At 38.5% G+C, this 18,784-nt stretch overlaps 1 protein-coding gene across 1 annotated transcript in view; it reads right to left on the reverse strand.

Annotated features, from left to right (window-relative positions):
• Nucleotides 1-3,552: 3,552 nt before the first annotated feature.
• The window catches only part of Aspm (assembly factor for spindle microtubules), a 43,822-nt gene continuing 28,590 nt past the window's right edge, over nt 3,553-18,784 (reverse strand). The window contains exons 18-27 of the mRNA XM_055624744.1: nt 13,795-13,961; nt 12,684-12,777; nt 11,167-11,376; nt 10,435-10,584; nt 9,283-9,474; nt 8,459-8,651; nt 8,156-8,310; nt 6,922-7,098; nt 5,613-5,782; nt 3,553-3,827 (exon numbers count right to left, since the gene is read on the reverse strand). Coding sequence (XP_055480719.1) covers nt 3,722-3,827; nt 5,613-5,782; nt 6,922-7,098; nt 8,156-8,310; nt 8,459-8,651; nt 9,283-9,474; nt 10,435-10,584; nt 11,167-11,376; nt 12,684-12,777; nt 13,795-13,961 — 1,614 coding nt within the window. The 3' untranslated portion in view covers nt 3,553-3,721. The remainder of the gene's footprint in view (nt 3,828-5,612; nt 5,783-6,921; nt 7,099-8,155; nt 8,311-8,458; nt 8,652-9,282; nt 9,475-10,434; nt 10,585-11,166; nt 11,377-12,683; nt 12,778-13,794; nt 13,962-18,784) is intronic.

Below are 18,784 nucleotides of genomic sequence, written 5' to 3' on the forward strand. Positions count from 1 at the left end.
TTTTTTTTTAATCCATTTATTTTTAAGAAGATTTTTATGTGTATGAGAGTGTTTCCCTATATGTCCCCTTTATGTTCACCATATACATGCATGCCTGATGTCCACAAAGTCCAAAAGGAGTGTTTCTGGAACTCGAGTTACAGATGGATATAAATGGGTACTGTAAAACAAACCCATTCCTCAGCAAAGGAAGCAAATGCTCACTCCAGTCCCTACTCTATTGTTTTTAAAATCTAGCATTTTTGTCTGTTTTCATTTAAAATAACTGAAAGACATAAATTGCTATGCTGATGGCTGGAACTAAAATAATTATACTGAGGTTACTGACAAACTGTATCAATGCCTGTTCCCTAGCATATGTAAATCCTAGCTTTGACTCTTTCCTATGTCAAAACTAGGAATCTAGAAGAGGGCATGGTGGGGGCGGAGGCCCTTGAGGCAAGGGGGATGTAAAATGAAAGTAAAGAGAAGCAGTACTGGAGACAGAAAGATTCAAGGATGGACAGTGATGGGAGTGGGGAAATGAATTACTAGCAGAAGACTTAGCCAAACAAAGGGTACACGAAAGTTATATGGACATACAACTCAAGAAAAACTCAATTAGAGCAAATAGTACAACACAACTGACATGAAAGGAGAAGGGGGAAATACTAGGAGTTAAAGATTGAAGTGAAGATGAGGTTGTTGGCAATAGAGGAGGGGAGGCAATAGATTAGCTACAACTTAAGAATACATGAAGCCTTACAGAAATCCATTAGTTTGTAGGTTAATTATATATATTTAAAGGGAATACCTGTGTGGGTGCACATTGCTGCTCCCAGAAGACAGGGGTCACTAAATGAAAACCTTACTGTTAGGCATGGGATATAACCCTCTGAGTTACTGGTTAGCAAAGAACCAGAGGCATCCCCAAACACAGGCAAGTGCCATTTCTTAGTGGCCCAGCATATTTAGATGATAAGACTCTATTGCTGAAAATACCACTCACTTTGGATTAAGGACATAGAGAAACCAACCTCAAACTGACTAGGAAACTCTCTGATGGTTAGCTTATACAATGCCAGAGGTGCTAGGCAGGCTATTGGGGGAAAAAAAAATAACTACAGTCTTACCCAGAACCGGCCCCTGCATGCTTCAATATTGGCATGTTGGTAAGATGTGTCCAATAGGACAACAGTGAGATGATGGCTATGGGGCAAACAACAGTTTTCTGATTGAACTGTAGCCTGTTCTACAGGAGAGATTTCATGCCTGGTACAGTAAGCATCATGGACAGATCATGGCTGTAAGAACTTGCTAAATGGTCAGCCTGTCAAAGTACATTCTAAATATTTATGTTCATATGCTTAGATTTGAGCTGCTCTCAACTTTGGTTAGAAAAGCTTCTTTATGCTGTAGGTTATTCAAAGTGGCCAAGTATAAAAACTGAGCACTCAACCGTGGGCGGATCATTTACATCAACCTTCTATCACCTAAGACTCAGACAGCTTTGCAGAAGAGCAGAAAGAATGTAAGAGGTTGCAGATGCGGAAAGACAGCTACGAAATACTGACCTCTGACAGGGCATTATTTTTACATGCATCAACTCATAGTTTCTGGGGTTACATGCATGAGACCTGCACAAAATTCAGTCAGTCAAAGTTCTAGCATGCATGGGGAAGGGGCCCCAAAGGTTCTACCCCAAGAGAGAAGTTATTTGCCCTTGATGGTTGCTGAGGGAACTGCAATCACCCTCGCTTGGGTATGTGACTGCTTTTAGGTTGTCTAAGCCCTGTGCATGACCTCAAACTCATGTGCATATGGAAAGCACTGATTGGACTCAGGAGTTATCAACAATTTTTTAAAAAGATACCAAGTTAAGAGTGTGAGAGGTACGAGGAGGAGTTTGAGGAAGACAACAGTGGATGGATTTAATCAATACATATGTTTGAAAATTTCAAAGAATAAAAATATTTTGTAAATTAGCTATTTTGCTGTTTACTGTTTTGTTTTCTCGTTGGCTTTATGTCCTGATTATCTTTGTAATGTTATGCTTTCCTTTACTTTGTAGTACATCAGGTGTCTTCTGTGTGCTGTGTGTCTCCAGTGTGTCCACTATGGAGCACCGAGCATTTTACAGCACACTGTCTTAAGGTGATAATAGCTAGTCATCAGAAACATTAAGTAGCAATCAAAATAAACTGCACACACACACACACATGCATACACACTGTATCCCTAGCCATGTCTTCCTCCATATTCAACACATATATTCAACCAAATTTATGGAAAATTTTCCATACGAACCAAATTTTCTAATACCAACTGGGCATCTGATAATTAAATTATGCCCTGAAGACCTTACCCACAGCTTAAGATTAAACTCCAAGCCATTGTATTATTTCAAATGGTTTACTATGATACTCATACTTCTGACTTGAGTATAAATTGAGATTTCCAGCAATCCCCAAAACCCTTCTTGGGGTCTTATGGTTTAGTGTAAATACCCACAAAGCTCAAGGAAGCCAACAACTTAAGTTTACCAGTTTACTAAATGTAAATGATATGTCAAAGAATAGGCTAAGATCTAAATGAGTGTGTGCATAGGAGCTAAATGAGTCCTCAGTGGCTTTGAACTTGAGATGGACTGCACTAAACTTCTGGTACATGAATGTATCTAATCCTGGAGGCCTCACAAATCCTGTATTTTGCAAGGATCTATCTGTGAAGGGGAAAGATTTTGCCAATGGGCTGGGCGCAGATAGGGTTGAAATAGAAAGGTTGGGGACTGAAGAGAAAATACTGGCAGAAATGACTGAAATCTGGATGCATTTTGGGGGCATGGCAGAAAGCTAGTACAATGGAAGCCCCATAGAATCTAGAAGAGTAACCATAGCAAAGACTCTCAGCAATGGTGAACATGGAACCTGGACCAGCCATCTTCTGTAACCAGGAAAGGCTTCAGAATAAGGGATTAGGACACCAACCCAGCCACAAAACCTTCAACCTACAGATTGTCCTGCCTGCAGTGTTCTGGGACTTGCCTAGTAAAATTGTCATCATAGAGATCACAGAGACTTCATCCAGGAACTAATGGGAGTAGACACAGAGTCCCACAGCCAAATATTAGGTGGAGCTTAGGTAGTCCTGCAGAGAAGGGAAAGAGAATTGGAGGAAACAGAAGGGTCAAGGGACACCATGAGTAAGAGGCCCATAGTCAACTCACTGGGACTCATGAAAATCAGGAACCCTTTATGAATTTGACCTAGGTTCTTTGCATGTGTTATGGCTAGTAGGTTGGTGTTCTTGTGGGATTATTGACAACAGAAAGGGCTTGTAGGCCCTTTTTCCTCCCACTGGGTTGTCTCATCCTGCCTTGAGGTGATTGTATGTGTGCCTTCTTACTGTAGCTGATGATGCAATGTTTTATTGATGTCCCCGGGAAGCCTGCTCTTCTCTGATGGGAGGGAAGATATGGAAGAGGGGAAAGTGGGGGTAGGGGAAGGAAAGGGAGAGGAAACTGCAGGCAGGGATGTATATATGAGAGAATAAAAAAAAAAAAACATCCTATACTTCAAGGATTCCTATGAAGTTTTTATTAAACAATTTAGTAGCTTGTAATATATACATTTTTATTTTTGTACAAAGTCATATCTAACCAGTTTACACTGACAGTAAAAACTGCTCCATGTATCCATGATTGGTGTAATTTTTTATAGTCCCACAGTGAAAATGTTTCCATTTACTGATATGGAATGCCAAGGGTATCCATCAACAGTTGAATAGCTTGCACTGAATTTGTGATTTCTTCCATATTATCACGCCTTAAAACCCACTGTGGCTTAAGTCTGTTAAAAACAGAGAGAGTGAAAATTAGTGAAGTGTTTCTGTCAAAGAGTTACCATTAAAATGTGGGAGAGCTTTATATCACTGCTTATTACTAACTATATAACATATATCTAAAAGATGATGCTTGCTTCTTTGTAGCTTATGCTATTTGCTTCCACCCACTGCCTTTTCTGTTCATCTACCAAGCTCTCAAGGCAGTATCCTTGGTGAAACTGGTTAAATCTTTACTCAGATCTTGCCACCATTCTTAATTCTTAATAACATTAGCATCCTTATATGACAAAACAGCCCACAGCCTGGACAATGTTATTTTCCTGCTGTCCCGTGAACACTTTCTTCCTGTACTTCCCTAACCATTCAACTGTCCTTTCTCACAGGCACAAACTAGATTTTGCCTTCATCAGAAACAGCATGGCCACTGGATCTTAGTGTCATCCTTAAACTTCTATTCTGAAAACCCCACTCCTGATTCCATCCTGTCACATGCCTTGTTGAAGCCTCTAAACCATATTTTCCAGCTTACCAAGGTCTCCAATTCATTCAACCCAAAGTGTACACAATAGTTCATCAGGACACAGTGCCCAAATTCTCTTAACTAGCATAGATATATCAATAATATCTTTTGAAAATGCTACCAACTTGATTTCTTCTCCTATGGCATTCATCTGGAAAATCCAATTGTGTTCCAAAACTACATAAAAATATGTTTTTCCATTCCTGCACAGAATACTGGCAATGAAAAATAACAGAATCTGGCTTGCCTCTTGGGTCAATCCAGGTTTTAAAGAGACATCTGAAATTGCATAGCATCCTGCTTCGCGTTTTTCTCTCCATAATGACTACTTTCTTCGTTGCTTCTTTTCAGAGGTCTCTGTACCCTCTCAGGTGCTTCTGAGTTTGAATTTATTATCACACAAATGTCATTGATAATTGAGAAATAGGTGAGGAAGTGTCATGTATCCTCTCACAGAAATCTCTGTGTATTCCTAGATATCTTACTGTTCTTTCCTATTTGATAATTAGAGAATCTGGACACAGATAGATAATAAGACCAAATATGGCACACACAATGAGGTAATTTCCGTGACAGAAGGGGGAACATGATTCTAACGATGGTCACCTTCATCTGGCCTTAATGCAATAGAAATCCCGACACCAATGTTACTCTGATTCCTGCTGGGACCTTGGTTCTCTCCTGCTCAGCCACACAGATAGCTTTCTAATGGTTTACTCGCATTTTGCTTCTATGTCAAAGATTACCAGGCTTTCCCAAAACAAATCCTATGATTCGAATGCCTCCCATTCTGTCATGTCTTCTCCAACTTTATTTTTCTTTCTTCAGGAACTCAATGTGAACATTATACACAGTGATAAATACTTAACCCACCAAGCTTACGGTAATTTGTAACAGCTGTCCACAAAGCCTTAGGAAGAAAGAACTTATCTATAAGAAATTTAGAAATTGGTGTAATTATGGAAAGAGAGGAGGCTGACATTTTGGCCAACAGGGACTTTGACAGTTGTTATACAATATATTTTAATTTTAATATGGAAAACAAGTGGTATAATTATAACCAGCTTCTTAGCATGCTTTTAACACCATTTAACACTGAATTTTTTGAGTAACTAGGCAATGTTCAAAGCTACAGTAACGATGCTTCATTATGTACTTAGAACTCCTCGCAGTGTTCTCCTCCTGCGCAGAATGTTCACAGCATTTTGCTTTGGTAAATACTAAATGAATCTATTGCACATGAATTTGCAGACTGCTTTTAACTGCTTACCTCAAAATTATTCTGGTCTTCACAGATCTTTCTGATATACAAGCAAAGCCAGTATAGGAATTCTGCTTCTGCTTATCAAATAACCCTTCTTTATTCATTTTATGCTTAGGAACTGTAAATTTGTAGAGACGATAAATACGATCGATGACTTTTGATCTACTATGTGCATCCTAAAAAAAAGAAACAGAAAAAAAAAAAAAGAAGGAAAATTACACTTGTAAAAAACTGGTAAGAATTAAATGTTTTTCTTTCATAGAACAACCAAATCATGAATCATGAATACTATGATTTTCAGCTTCTAAGAATCAGGAAGAATGCTCTCTAAATTCACCAGGTAGATTGATTTAAATTATTAACTAATTTAATATGCAAGTTAGTAACTAGGAAAAACTATACTCAAAAGGTTAGACATAAAACACAGACATTTAAGACTTTAGCCAATCCACCCATCATGTCCAGAGACCAAGTCTCATGATTCTTCCAAAAAGACTGTCTTGGTGTCAGTGACACAATCCCAGGTGATATGTAGTCCTTGGGGAGGAGGTTGGGCACATCCTTGCTTCCTGCCTAAAGTCTCCCTTAGACACACATGCTCTCCCCAAATCATTCTCTATCAGTAGCCAGAATGACATTAAAAGCTGCACTGGAGCACAGTGTCACAAGCCTGTCTACACAGCCAGTTCTAGACCAGCCAGGGCTACAGAGTACAATCCTGTCTTAAAACAAAACATATATCAAAACCAAATCAGCAACAGCAACAGCAACAAGCAAACAAACCTCACACCAAACATATTCTCTGGCATAAAATCTTCAGTTGTTTCTCAATCTACTCAGAAAGAAAGACAGAGTCTAGGGACAGGCTATGGTTACTGTAAGTCAGCGGCTGGACCTAGAGGCTCACTGGTCTCAGAGCTGAAGTCTCACATCTAAACATGGTAACAGCAGCAGGCCAGGGCTAGGGTCAGGACAGTTACATAGACCTGTTCTTAACATGCTGGGATATGTTATTCTTCCTCATTAGTTGCTTACATGGGTGTAATAAATTCTACTGTCAGAGTTCAGCTTTTCTTTCTCTGGACGAGCTTCAGAGCCATGTGAGCACTAAGCATGTGCACTGTTAATGAGCCATCCTTCCAGCCCTGGAGACAGGTACTCCAGGATTAGAGAAATGTCTGTGGGAATTCATTTCTGTCATTCACTAAAGCAGGTGTGAATACATATAAAGCTCTATATCAGTTTGATAACCAAGGGGAAAATATGCATGTCAAAGACGTTAACAGCTTCGGAGAAAGGGGCCTGATCTACTCACTGAAGCACAATGCTCTGTCTTCAACAGCACTGCTAGTAAGCAGCAAGTTCTTGTGAAAATGCTCGCACTCTTCTCAGGAACTCTGTCACCAGGCTTCTCTCTGTACATCTGCAAAAGCTCCAGCAGTGTGTCCACACAGTTTTCAGCATCGTAAACTGCTGAGATCGTTTTATCATACTTAAAAGAGACCAGGATAAAATGAAACCTTACAAGGAACATGTCTTTTTACAGTCTAACTACATAATAAGGTTGGAGACAAATTTCTGAAGCATCTGCAGCAAGCAGAGACTTTTTGACGGCATTTTGTTATTTCTGACCCATCTTCTACACACATTTCCATCTTAATCATTTTCCCCACCCACTGTTAGAGTTTTAAAGTGAACCAGAGTCAAAAGCTCTAAGAGAGAGAGAGAATATCATGAGGTAGATTAAAGAACCTTGTAGTATGACTCTCACAGGTAACTGGTTACCACAGGGTAAGGTAACAGTAAAGAGAAGACCTAGTTTGCTACCCCATTCTTTGTTCCTTGAGGAGATGAAATTGCTATAAAATAAATGATAACTTTAACTGAGTCTAAGATATATTTTCAATGGCTTATTTGTCCAATCATGTCATTAGATTTACATTAAAAAGTGCATGATAACAATATTAATATAACACCACTAGCTAACACCATGGTCTTGTTAGGAAAGCACCTTGGGTGTAGGCACTCAGCCTTTTCAGTGACACCGAGGTGGATCCAGCAACAGCCTTTTTACACAGGTGAAAAACAGGACGCACAGAGCATCTAAGCAAGCTGTAACATCATACAGATCTGGGACCCAAATCCAGAGTTTGGCATTGGAGTCTGCTCTCATCTACTACCTCTCATGAACACAGGAGGGTGGTTCAGGAGACGACTCAGGTAGAAAATTTTTCCACTTAATGCCTCAACTGTCTCTAACTTTAATAAGTACTAGTACTATAACTTCTCTGAAAAATAAAACAGGACTACTTTAGTGGGTTATACAAAATTAAATAACACATAAATCACTAGCATGTAGACAGTAAATGACAGCCAGTCATTTAAACAAATTAAATCCTATAAAAACTAGTATTTCCACATATAGCTATGTTAATAGATGAATTTTTTTTTACTCCCAGAAAGACTCTTGAACATAAGTGAATTTTAAGTGAATTTGCAGGGTCATGATTCTTGACAATGTATGTTTTATTATTAGAACAGAAGGCTACCTTTGCCACATTCAGCAATACTTGAACAGCATAACCAACGACTTCCATACAGGGGACACTACGATTACAGCTTCGGATGACAACAAAGATTGTAGAAATCGCTCCACTTTCAGCCATATTCTCACAGCAAAGTGGAGATAATCTGGTAACAACCTCTGAAAGAGAAACAAATGAGTAAACAAGGAAATTCACAAGAACAAAAAAATAATTTAGGAAACACTATTATTTCACTTTTTTTTTTTTTTTTACATTTAGAGAAAAGTAGTCCTTCTCTTAAACATGGTATTGAGACGGTAAACTAACCCAGGTGCTTCAAAGCATCCAGGATGGCAGACAAGTGTTTGTACGTCAGCAGATGATGAAGTGCACGTGCAGTTCTTCTGTAGAGCTTGTTCTCCTCCTCAACGTTCTTACTGACGGCTCTGAGGCTTAACCGAATAGCCTTAATTTCTGTGTGATCATTTTTCTTCCTCCAAGAATAGCCTCTCCATAATGCCTTCACAAACAGGTATAACAGAGTCATTTATAAATGTCAGCCAGTAATGTTCTGAACCTATATTTCAACTGAAGCTGCACCTTAGATTATAATCTTAGGCTATGACACTATTTGAGTGCTTAGCACAAATGTGCATGTTGCTGCATAGCTTTTATATGGTTCTATGCAAACTAAGACTATAACCATATTTCTAATTATGAACAAACAGGAAACCCAGAGCTTCAGTCCCTACAGATTCACTAGAAATTTCTGTGTGCCTGTTAAAAGAAGCAGTATTATCCACAAGTGTGTGATAAATTAGAGATAGTATACTTAATTTGGCGAAAGATACAAATACATCATGGTAGGATAGATTTTTCTTCTTCTGTCATTCTGTCCCTCGAAAGACTTGTATTCAGGAGTCTTTAGTGTTGTTTGCTTTCAGAAAATCTCATCTGATCTAGAACCCTGTACAATGTTAAGGCACTTACCTACTACCTTTCTTTCTTTGGGGTAAATGAAGCTCCAAGTCAACAGACTAATAAATTGTTTTTATTAAATATAGGTGGCTACGCTTCTAAATAGGTCTTCTTTTCATTAATAAAAGACTGTTAGAGTTCCAAGAAAAAAAAAAAAGTAAACTTTAATTTACCTGAATTCTTGTGGCACTGTTATTCATTTTTTTCTGTTTTCTGCGAAGGAGAAAGTGGCGTACAGCCTTCTGTATCACAGATGCAGCCTTATTCTGCCGGAGCTGACATTCTTGAACTTCACGTTCAGTTTTTATGATCTTATGATACTGTTCAATAAGCTTCTTTTGTTGTAGTCTTCTTCGAAACCATCTCTATTTAAAACATGAAGGTTTTTCACTTTTACTTGTAAATATATATATATGTGAGTTATATAGACACACATATATTTATGTATTTATAAACAGACTTACATATATATACATTTATATGCAAAAATGAAGGAATACTGAATTATCGTTTGACCCTACATCCTATTCTGTGGCATCATTTTCCTATTACACTTCAAGCAAATCCTTCAAGCTCTTATTGAATATATGTGGGCACAGGTTGTAATATATATGAATCTATTCAGCATTTTGCAAGTTGTTTTCTACCCCAATATTTTATATGTAAATTTATGGCAGTGCATACAAAAGCAAAACTTCCCCTGTATAAGTACTATAAATTACGATATGGATATCAAATAGGAAAAATAAGCATTTTGAATAGTGAATAATACACAGGTACAAATTTAAGTGACTAAGATGGGAAAAACTAGAAATGACAGTAAACAAGTAAATCCAAACAAAGATGTCATTCCATTCCCATTCATTAGAGTGGCAAAATCAGAATGTCTCTCAAGGCTGGACAAGGATATAGAGAAACAAGTATTACAGAGTGAGGGTGTGGATGAGTACAATTACATTAGTGGAGGATCACTCATATTTCTGGCCCACAAAACAAAGACTAGTTCCTGACCCTTACCTCATCCTGTGAGCTAGCATCTACAGTCTAAATATTCTGTGACCTTCTGTAAGTACATCTAAAAATGAGTAACATAAAAAAAAAACATTCTTTACATATATATGTACATATATGTATATATTTTTTTGAGACAGAGTTTTCCTGTGTAGCCTTAGTTGTCTTGGAACTTACTTTGTAGAGCAGGCTGGCCTCAAACTCACAGAGATCTGCCTGCCTCTGCCTCCACAGAGCCGGGATTAAAGGTGTGCCACCACACAACCACTGTAAACGATGAATATCTTTTGTTTGAATGCAGAGGACAAGCTAACCTGAATAAAGATGACTGAATTCACATGCTTCGCAGCATTCCTCACAGCCATGTGGAATCTATAGGCTCGCTGGATTCTAAAAGCACACATGTGACAGTAAGCAGCTGCGGTAAAGTGGAGAAGTCGAATTTTGGCTCTCTGTTCTGAAACCTAAGCACACAGAGAAAAAAATTTCAATAGAAAAACAGCCAAAATACATAAGAGCTCCACGGTGACCTTTGGACTTTAGATTTCTAGCAGATTTAATGAATACAAGATTTCTCCTTTTAAACCTCAAATCTAACGACTTTTGTCTAGACCAGTTCACGTATCCTTAGCCCCAAAGTCATGACCTTCCTACAGACAAAAAAAATTCCTTTCTTAGTGAAGATGTGGCTGTCACAAGGACAGTAGTTCTTAGAGTTGCTGGAGAGTAACCAAAGTCTGCCTGTGTGCAAACTGTACTCTTCCACACACGAAGCCTTCACACTCCTGCCAGTTCTTTTGCTAAGTGTTACTTCATTAAAAATTAAACAAACAAACAAACAACAAATTTAAAAAACTCAATTCATTTTGTATGTTTGGTGTAACCATCTGTGGGAAGAGCAACAAAACCATGACAACCAATGATCTTGTTAAATAGCTCTCTAATAGCTGAGTTAATGACTGTATTAATATTGATAGCATTCTCCAAGATTCAAAATTTATCACTACTTAACATTAAATACTTTAATTTTTCTCTAAAATACTTACTTTTTTCCTTACTAACCAGCCACGCACCAATGCTTGTAAAACAACTGTAGACTTTTTAAATTTGATATATTTCATCCTTTCACGCTTCCCAGACAGCAAGGCTCGTATCCATCTCTGTATGATTAAAACAGCGGATCTCTGCTGTAGAAAGGACTGCCTCTCCTTATAGCCTCTAAAATGAGCTTGTATCAAACAAGCAGCTCGATGTCTCTATAAGGAAAAAGGTGGTAACATTAATAGGCAGGAATAAGATTTTGATCCTCTTAAAAGTTCTTGAATTTCTCACTGTAAAGGGAGATGCTGTACTAATAATATTCCTTATTTTCATAGTTTGAGAATGTCCTATTTCATGGACATAGAAAAGGAATAAAACATTAATTCTAAAACCATACAGATCTATAGCAAAAAAATGAAGGAAGGTACAGGTTGGGGTCACAAGGTCTGTAGCTACTGGGTCCTTTCCTTTTCATCCTGATTCTTTCCACCTTGTGGAGGGAAAGAAGAACATTATTATAGGACAAAAACACTGGGCGAAAATACAAGCCACAGTGTGAAATGTACAAAATCAACCACAGCAAAAGCCGTTTGTAGCTTTAAGAGCTACAAAGCAGGGTAGAAAGATGAGTGCTGACATAGTGGCTTACAAGCTTCTACAACTCCAGCTCCAAAGGCTCCGACGTGTCCCTGTAACCTCCACAGCGCTGGCATGCATGTGGTGGACACACACCCGCTGCGCACATACACAGAAGTAAGGAAATATTTGTAATAAACATCTACGCAGCATGTCAACTGCATTCCTTACATTGTTCAATACATTGTTCAATAACAGCTTCAGAAATCATTTTCCCATACACTTAAAGGGTAAGATTAGAATCCATTTAAGAAAGTTGATTTTGCAATCTTCTACACACCTGCTTAAAAATCATGGGCAAGTTAGCACTCTAAACAGTTTCTAGCACTTAAAATGATCATAGTAATAACAACTACCACATACGTTTACTACCCAGTGCCAATGGTCAGAGTAAAAACAACTGTGGTTAGGTAGTTAGAATGACTGTTATATGAGCTTAAGCCATACATGCAAAATTCTAATGCTGATACACAGCAATTATTTAAAAGTTATATTTAATAACAAGGTAATCTAAAACTGTTAAATATTTAAACATAGGGTTGAGAAAGCATGTTATGATATATTTGACTTATACTAGACAAAGTATATTTCTTTACTTTCTTCAAACATACATTATTTTCACTGCAATCATGAAAAATTTGAGTTTGAGAATATTTTATTTAACACACATACACACTGGGAGAGAGAGTGAGAAAGAGAGGGAAGACAGAGGCAGAGAGACACTCCTATACACAGCATACGAGCAAATCATATCGTTACGAGTGAATCTAATTTTAATGGACTAAACCCAACATTTGTAAAACAAATGCACAGTTCAATCTTTAACATTGTTTGTTTTATTTCCTGATGTGGATCGTGTAAATGAATTACTTTTATTTACACTTACTTTTAAAATCAAATTCTTATGAGCTACTCTTGTAGAGAGTGTAGCTCTCCATTTCCTTTGAATTATAATTGCTGATGCCCTCATCTTCAAGAACCTGAAAAGTAGATTAGAAAGTTAAGTTTAAATTAGTTTAATCTAGTCAGTGTTCCCCCCCACCAAAAATAAAAGAAAGAAAATATTAGAAAGGCAATGACATAAAATGCCAAAGTATACTTTGTATTCTAGCAATCAGATTTTTACATATATAATGAAAGCCAGTTTTGTAATTGGCAATCTTCTATTGTATAAAACATAAGCTCTGAAATCTAGTGGGACAAAGAATTTTGTACAAGATTTTTTAAATGTTTAATTAAAAGGTAGAGGAATCACAGATGATGGAGGCAGTGACTGAAATAAAACCATCACAGGAGAAAGGGACACATACTGGAAAAGAAAGACCAATTCTATGACATAAACTTGATAACAAAGAATGACTAGCTTGTGAACATTTTTGGAACCGAAATTAAGTAGGAATAGGAAAGTAAATTCTGTAAGGGCAGAGTGATAAACAGTAGATGGTACATGACATAACAAAATCAAAACTCAGACTTCTCAATCAGCAAAGTGTCTTGTGCAAGCATGAGGACCTGAATTCAGATTGCGGGTGCCCATGTGAAAGCCAGACATAGCACTGAGGTCCACCTAGACAGACAGAGCCAGAGCTTGCTGGGTACTCGCTCTAGCAAGACCCTGGCTCAAAAAATAAGCAGACAGCGATAACCTCTGCCTCTCCCTGTCACTCACACATAGACTACCCACAAATAATTAACAATTGTTGCCAGTAGCTAAATCAGCAAAGATAGTGGAAATCAATACTAAACCAGTTCTCTCACTTTCTAATCTTCTGTCTTTAGGTTCATCCCTTTGGATTTGAATAGATCACATAAATGCTTTTTACTAAATTATATTATCAAAGTTATACTTTTCATTAAAAAAATCCTAACATATATTTTGTACCATTAATGGAGAACAAACTCACATACACAATTTTTAAAACCATATAAATTGAACAATTATTTAAAAGAAAATAAGCAGAGTTACTTTACACTCTTCCAGAGTTTTAATACATTACCTCATTCTCTCCAGCTTAGCACAGATGTAACCTTCAATAATTTTAACAGCTTTTAATAAAGCTACATATCCCTTGCGTGCTCTCCAACATCTATACCACGCTTGAATCCTACAGGCAGCTTCCACTTTGGATAAGTATTTCTTAGCTTTATATGTTCTCCATACAGCCTATATCAAGCATATAAATATAATAAGTATACAATAATTGTCTAAGCTAGAAAGATCCTATGTAATTAATGTTATATCAAATGCACTTTTTATAAGCTAATATGCAACAAATAGAAACAAAACGTTAATTGTAAAAACCAAGTTGGTTTCTGCTCTAGCAGACTGACACACAGAGAGCATTCTAATAACAGTGGTTTTTATGACAACAGTGAATATGTAGTACCATATATTAGCATATACACTGTGTGGCTGGAGGCCAGCCACCTCAGCACAGCCCAATCAGAAGTTTAAAACTGTAAGCTACGAATGATTTGTTAAAAGCCAGATATTGCTACATGGTCCTCAAAACATCCAGAAGAAGAGAAATAAAAGAAACTCTACTTTCTGGACAGAAAGAGCAACAGCTCCTTTTCCAATTCATTTGTCACTATAGGGTCTGCCTGCAGCAGGATTTTGAGAGAACAACCAGATTTTTTCATTTTGGCATCTTTATGATAGTGACACCTATAACTTATTCAATTAAATTGTTTTTAAAAAAATGATTAATCCTGATAGTAACAAAACATAAAAATTACAGGCCAGAGAAATAAAATAAGTTGATACACAGTTCAAATAGTACAAGGACTGAAATACTCCCCAAAGCCCCTACTTATAGAAAATATAATTCAGTTGACTTTTCATGAGGTTAATATGGCTTTTCTGTTATGTAGATGATGCGATCCTAACTAAAACCTAGACACCCATTGATGCACAGTATCTGGGTTTTGAGCACACTTCCTGTTCTCCCCCTAACCCTAGGCCTGTTGATACCAAGTTTCTTAGTTTTCTTTCTTTCTTAGGACCATGTAGACTTTGCTCAATACCCGTGCGTTCTTATGGCTTCCAAATCCAAGTCTTAGGCCCTCTTCTTCTTCCTGTCCATCCTTCCACAGGTTCAGTTATTAGAATGTGAGAAAAATGGACAAGCATATCCTAAAAACTCACTGGTCTTCTGACCTGCAGTGTGAGCTGCCTTAGCGCACATCTGCTGGGTCACCTATGAGGCACTACAGCCTGGTGCTCCGCACTGAGCTCATCACCATCTCAATCCCCTTGCATCTGCTCCCTGTGGCCATGAAGGGGGTGTTTGCTGAATTGCTAACTTTTTATTTCCTTTCAGAACCGATCTATAATAATGTTATACCACCACAACAACAAAAATATTTCTTTGTTCAATAAACAGCTTTAGCACATGCTTTTGGCAGCCAGGACATTTGTAGCACATTCCTTACCTGGAAGCCTCTTTCAGACTCCATTTGCCTCCTCACTTTAAAGGCTCTAAAATGTTTCTGTATAGTCAGGGCAGCTTCATGCTGCTGCTGAACTTGTTCTGTAGTGTTCAAACCCTGAAAATGCGCCGGAAGAGTTGTTTCTTCCTCACATACACTGGGTAGAAGAGCTTGCTGTCTCTTTTTCTTTGCTCTATATTTTCCTTGTATTACTTTTGCAGCCCACCGTAGCTCCTGATAGAGACAATGCTGCCTGTGCATCCTGTATGTGCTTTCTATTATGACAGCGGCACTGTGTTCTTTTACAAGCTGGCTAGCTTTCATTCCTTTGTGTGCATCTTGAAGGGCCACAGCAGAGTCCCACTGTCTGATAAGTTTTTCTCTTTGTAGTTTTACAGTTCTGTATGTTCGATAATGCTGCTGAATTGTAATCGAGGCATGTTTCCAAGTGTGAAATCTAACATATGTTCTGTGCATTCTAAAAGTAGCCTGGATGAGAACTGCAGCCCTGTGCATTTCTTGTAACTTCTTTCTTGCCATCAGTCTTCGATAAGATGACTGTATTGTAATGGCTGCCTTTCGTAACCGCAAGAAGTGGTGCAATTTATGCCTGGCGCAAATGGTGGCTCGATATTTCCTCTGAACAAATACAGCAGCTTTTCTGAGAGCAATGAATCTCCTCCTTGCTATGAGAGCTCTATATTTACTCTGAATAAGGGTTGCAGAAGAATGCATAGTCTTCAGGTGACTTCTGGTTTTCATCCCCCTAAAGGCCGCCTGAAGGATCACAGCAGCCTGTTTCTGTTTGAAAAGCTGACTCTGCCGTTTTTCAGCTCTGTGTGCTTGGTATTGCTTTTGGATCACAACTGCCACCCGCTTTAAACCCTGGTACCTTACCTGGGCTCTGTGCATTCGGAAGGTGGCCTGAATAACAGTTGCAGCCCTGTGCATCTTTTGCACCCTTTTTCTTACCACCCATCCTTTGTATAAAGACTGGATCTTAATAACTGCCTTTTCTAACAGTAATTGTTGATAATACTTTGCATGAATTCTTGCACGGTATTGTCTCTGAATCCAAATAACAGTTTTCCTGAGAATGAGGAACTTTCTTCTCATCTGTAGAGTTCTGAATCTTCTCTGAATAAGAGTTGCAGCTAAATGCATTGCTTTCAAATGTCTCCTAGTTCTCAGTCCCCTAAAGGCAGCCTGAATGAGTATTACAGAATGCCTCAGGCTACTGTACCTCTGAAACTGAATGTTTCTTTCTTTCACTGCTCGGTATCTCTGTTGAATCATTTTTGTCACCTTCCTCAACCTATGAAAATATGTTTGCTGTCTGTATCTTCTAAAGTGTGACTGAATGAGTGTGGCTGCCATCTGCATCTTTCTTATAGTCTGTCTATCTCTTGCTCCTCTGACACCAGCCTGAAGAGTTTTAATAGCATTCAAAGTTCTCAGGTACTTTTCACGCTGAACTTTACCTAGATACCATGCTCTGTATTTCACCTGAATGACAACAGCTGCCATTCTTATCCTGTGGTATCTTACTCTTGACTGATGCATCTTAAACATGGCTTTAATAAGCGTGGCTGCCATGTGCATGTGTTGAATATGTCTTCTTGCTCTAATGCCTCTAAAAGTGGCTTGAACTTTAATTGCTGCTTTCTTTAAGTTAAGATATTCCTGATGATGCTTGGTTGTAATTTTAATATTCCGATACCATCTCTGAATTATAATAGCTGAAGCTCTATAGTTTGTATATTTCTTTTGGGTTTGGTAGGCTCTAAATTTAGACTGTACGGTGACTGCTGCTTTGTGGTATTCTTTAATTTGTTTTCTCACTTTCATACCACGGTAAGCTGACTGCAAAATTACTATAGCTGCTTTTGTTTTTAGATATAAACAGTGCTGTTCTTTTCCAGCTTTGTAAGTCCTGTAATACACCTGAATCTGAAGAGCAGCCATTTTCATGACCTTCCACTTCCTTCGTTGAATATGCATTCTGTAATAAGACTGTATGAGGACAGCACATTTGTGCTGCCAGTCAATCTGTCTTCTCAGCATCTTCCCTTTCCATGCCGCCTGAAACACCAGAGCTGCATGACGGAGTCCAAGATACTCTAAGCGCTGCCTCTTTCCTGCAGCCCATGCCCGGACATGCTGCTGGATGACTACTCCAGCTGTTCGTAATAGTTTAAACTGCCTCTGGGCCATGAGCATTCTAAAAGTAGACTGGATCTTCGCTGCAGCCTGGTGCTCCCTCCCGAGCTGCTGTCGAACTTGCCAGCCACGGTAGGCAGACTGGAGAGAAAGCACAGCCTCTCTTGTCTTTAGGAATTGCGTTCTCATGTCTTTAGCAATCTTGTATGCCCTGTACCATCTCTGAATCTTCACAGCAGACTGAAGCACATTTTGGTATTTCATCCTCTGATTGTAGCCTCTAAAAACTCTCTGAATTGTAACAGCAGCTGTAGACTGCTGCTTGATCAGCTGGCGTACTTGGTAGCCTCTGTAAGCTGCCTGCAAACAGATAGCTGCTCCTTTGACCCGCAGGAAGTCCTGCCTTTGACAGACTTGTGCTTTGTAGGCATGGTAGAAACTCTGAATCACAGCAGCCGCCTTGCACACCTTCAGATAGTGCTGCCTCGCCTTCCTCATTCTGAAGTAAGACTGTAGAGAAGTGGCAGCTTTGCTTTGCAACCTCATCTGCTTTCTGACCAGGTATCCTCTAAAATATGCTTGCAATTTGATACAGGATTCACGCATCTGTGTGTAGTCTTTTTTTTTTTGAGCAGCCATTTTTTGAGAACGATACCACCGCTGGGTAAATAGTGTAGCTGCTTTTAACTGTAAATACTGCTTGCGTGTTTGTTTCATTTTAACAATTGACTGCAGCTTTATTGTAGCATTTCTCAAGCTCTGAAATTTCTTTCTGGATATATAAGCCCGATAATATGACTGAATTTTTATAACAGAAGTTAAAGTGTGACAAAACATTTTCCTGGCCTGCATCCTTCTATATGCAGACTGTAGAACAATGACTGAAGACCGTGTTTTCTGATAAGATGCGAGAACCTTCCTGGCTGAAACAGAAGCACGTAAATAAGTCTGAATTATAATAGTTGCTTTCTTTATCTTCTTATATTTCTGTAGTTGTTGATGTCTTCTTATGTGTGCTTGTAATCTGATAACAATCTTTTTAAGGTTTAAAAATCTAATTCTTTCCTGTCTCATTCTCCAATAGGACTGAAGAACACAGGCAGCCTGAATTTGCAATCTGTATGAATTGCGAGCCTTCATCCCCCTGAATGCAGCCTGTAGTCGAACGGCAGCAGCTCGTTTTTGCAAATAGTTGGTGCGTGCTAGCTTCCCCTTCTGATATGCCCTGTAGTGTTTCTGCAGAGTCAGGACAGCGTCTTTCCTTCTCTTATATAACGTTTGGGCTTGAAAGCACCGAAATCTTCTCTGGATGACTATAACACAAGATCTAATATAAACATATTTCTGCAATTCCCTGTGCATTCTATACCACGACTGAATCACGACAGCGGATCT

The sequence above is a fragment of the Psammomys obesus genome, unplaced genomic scaffold, assembly GCF_907164565.1.
Source record: "Psammomys obesus unplaced genomic scaffold, mPsaObe1.curated_primary_1811, whole genome shotgun sequence".
Taxonomy (NCBI): domain Eukaryota; kingdom Metazoa; phylum Chordata; class Mammalia; order Rodentia; family Muridae; genus Psammomys; species Psammomys obesus.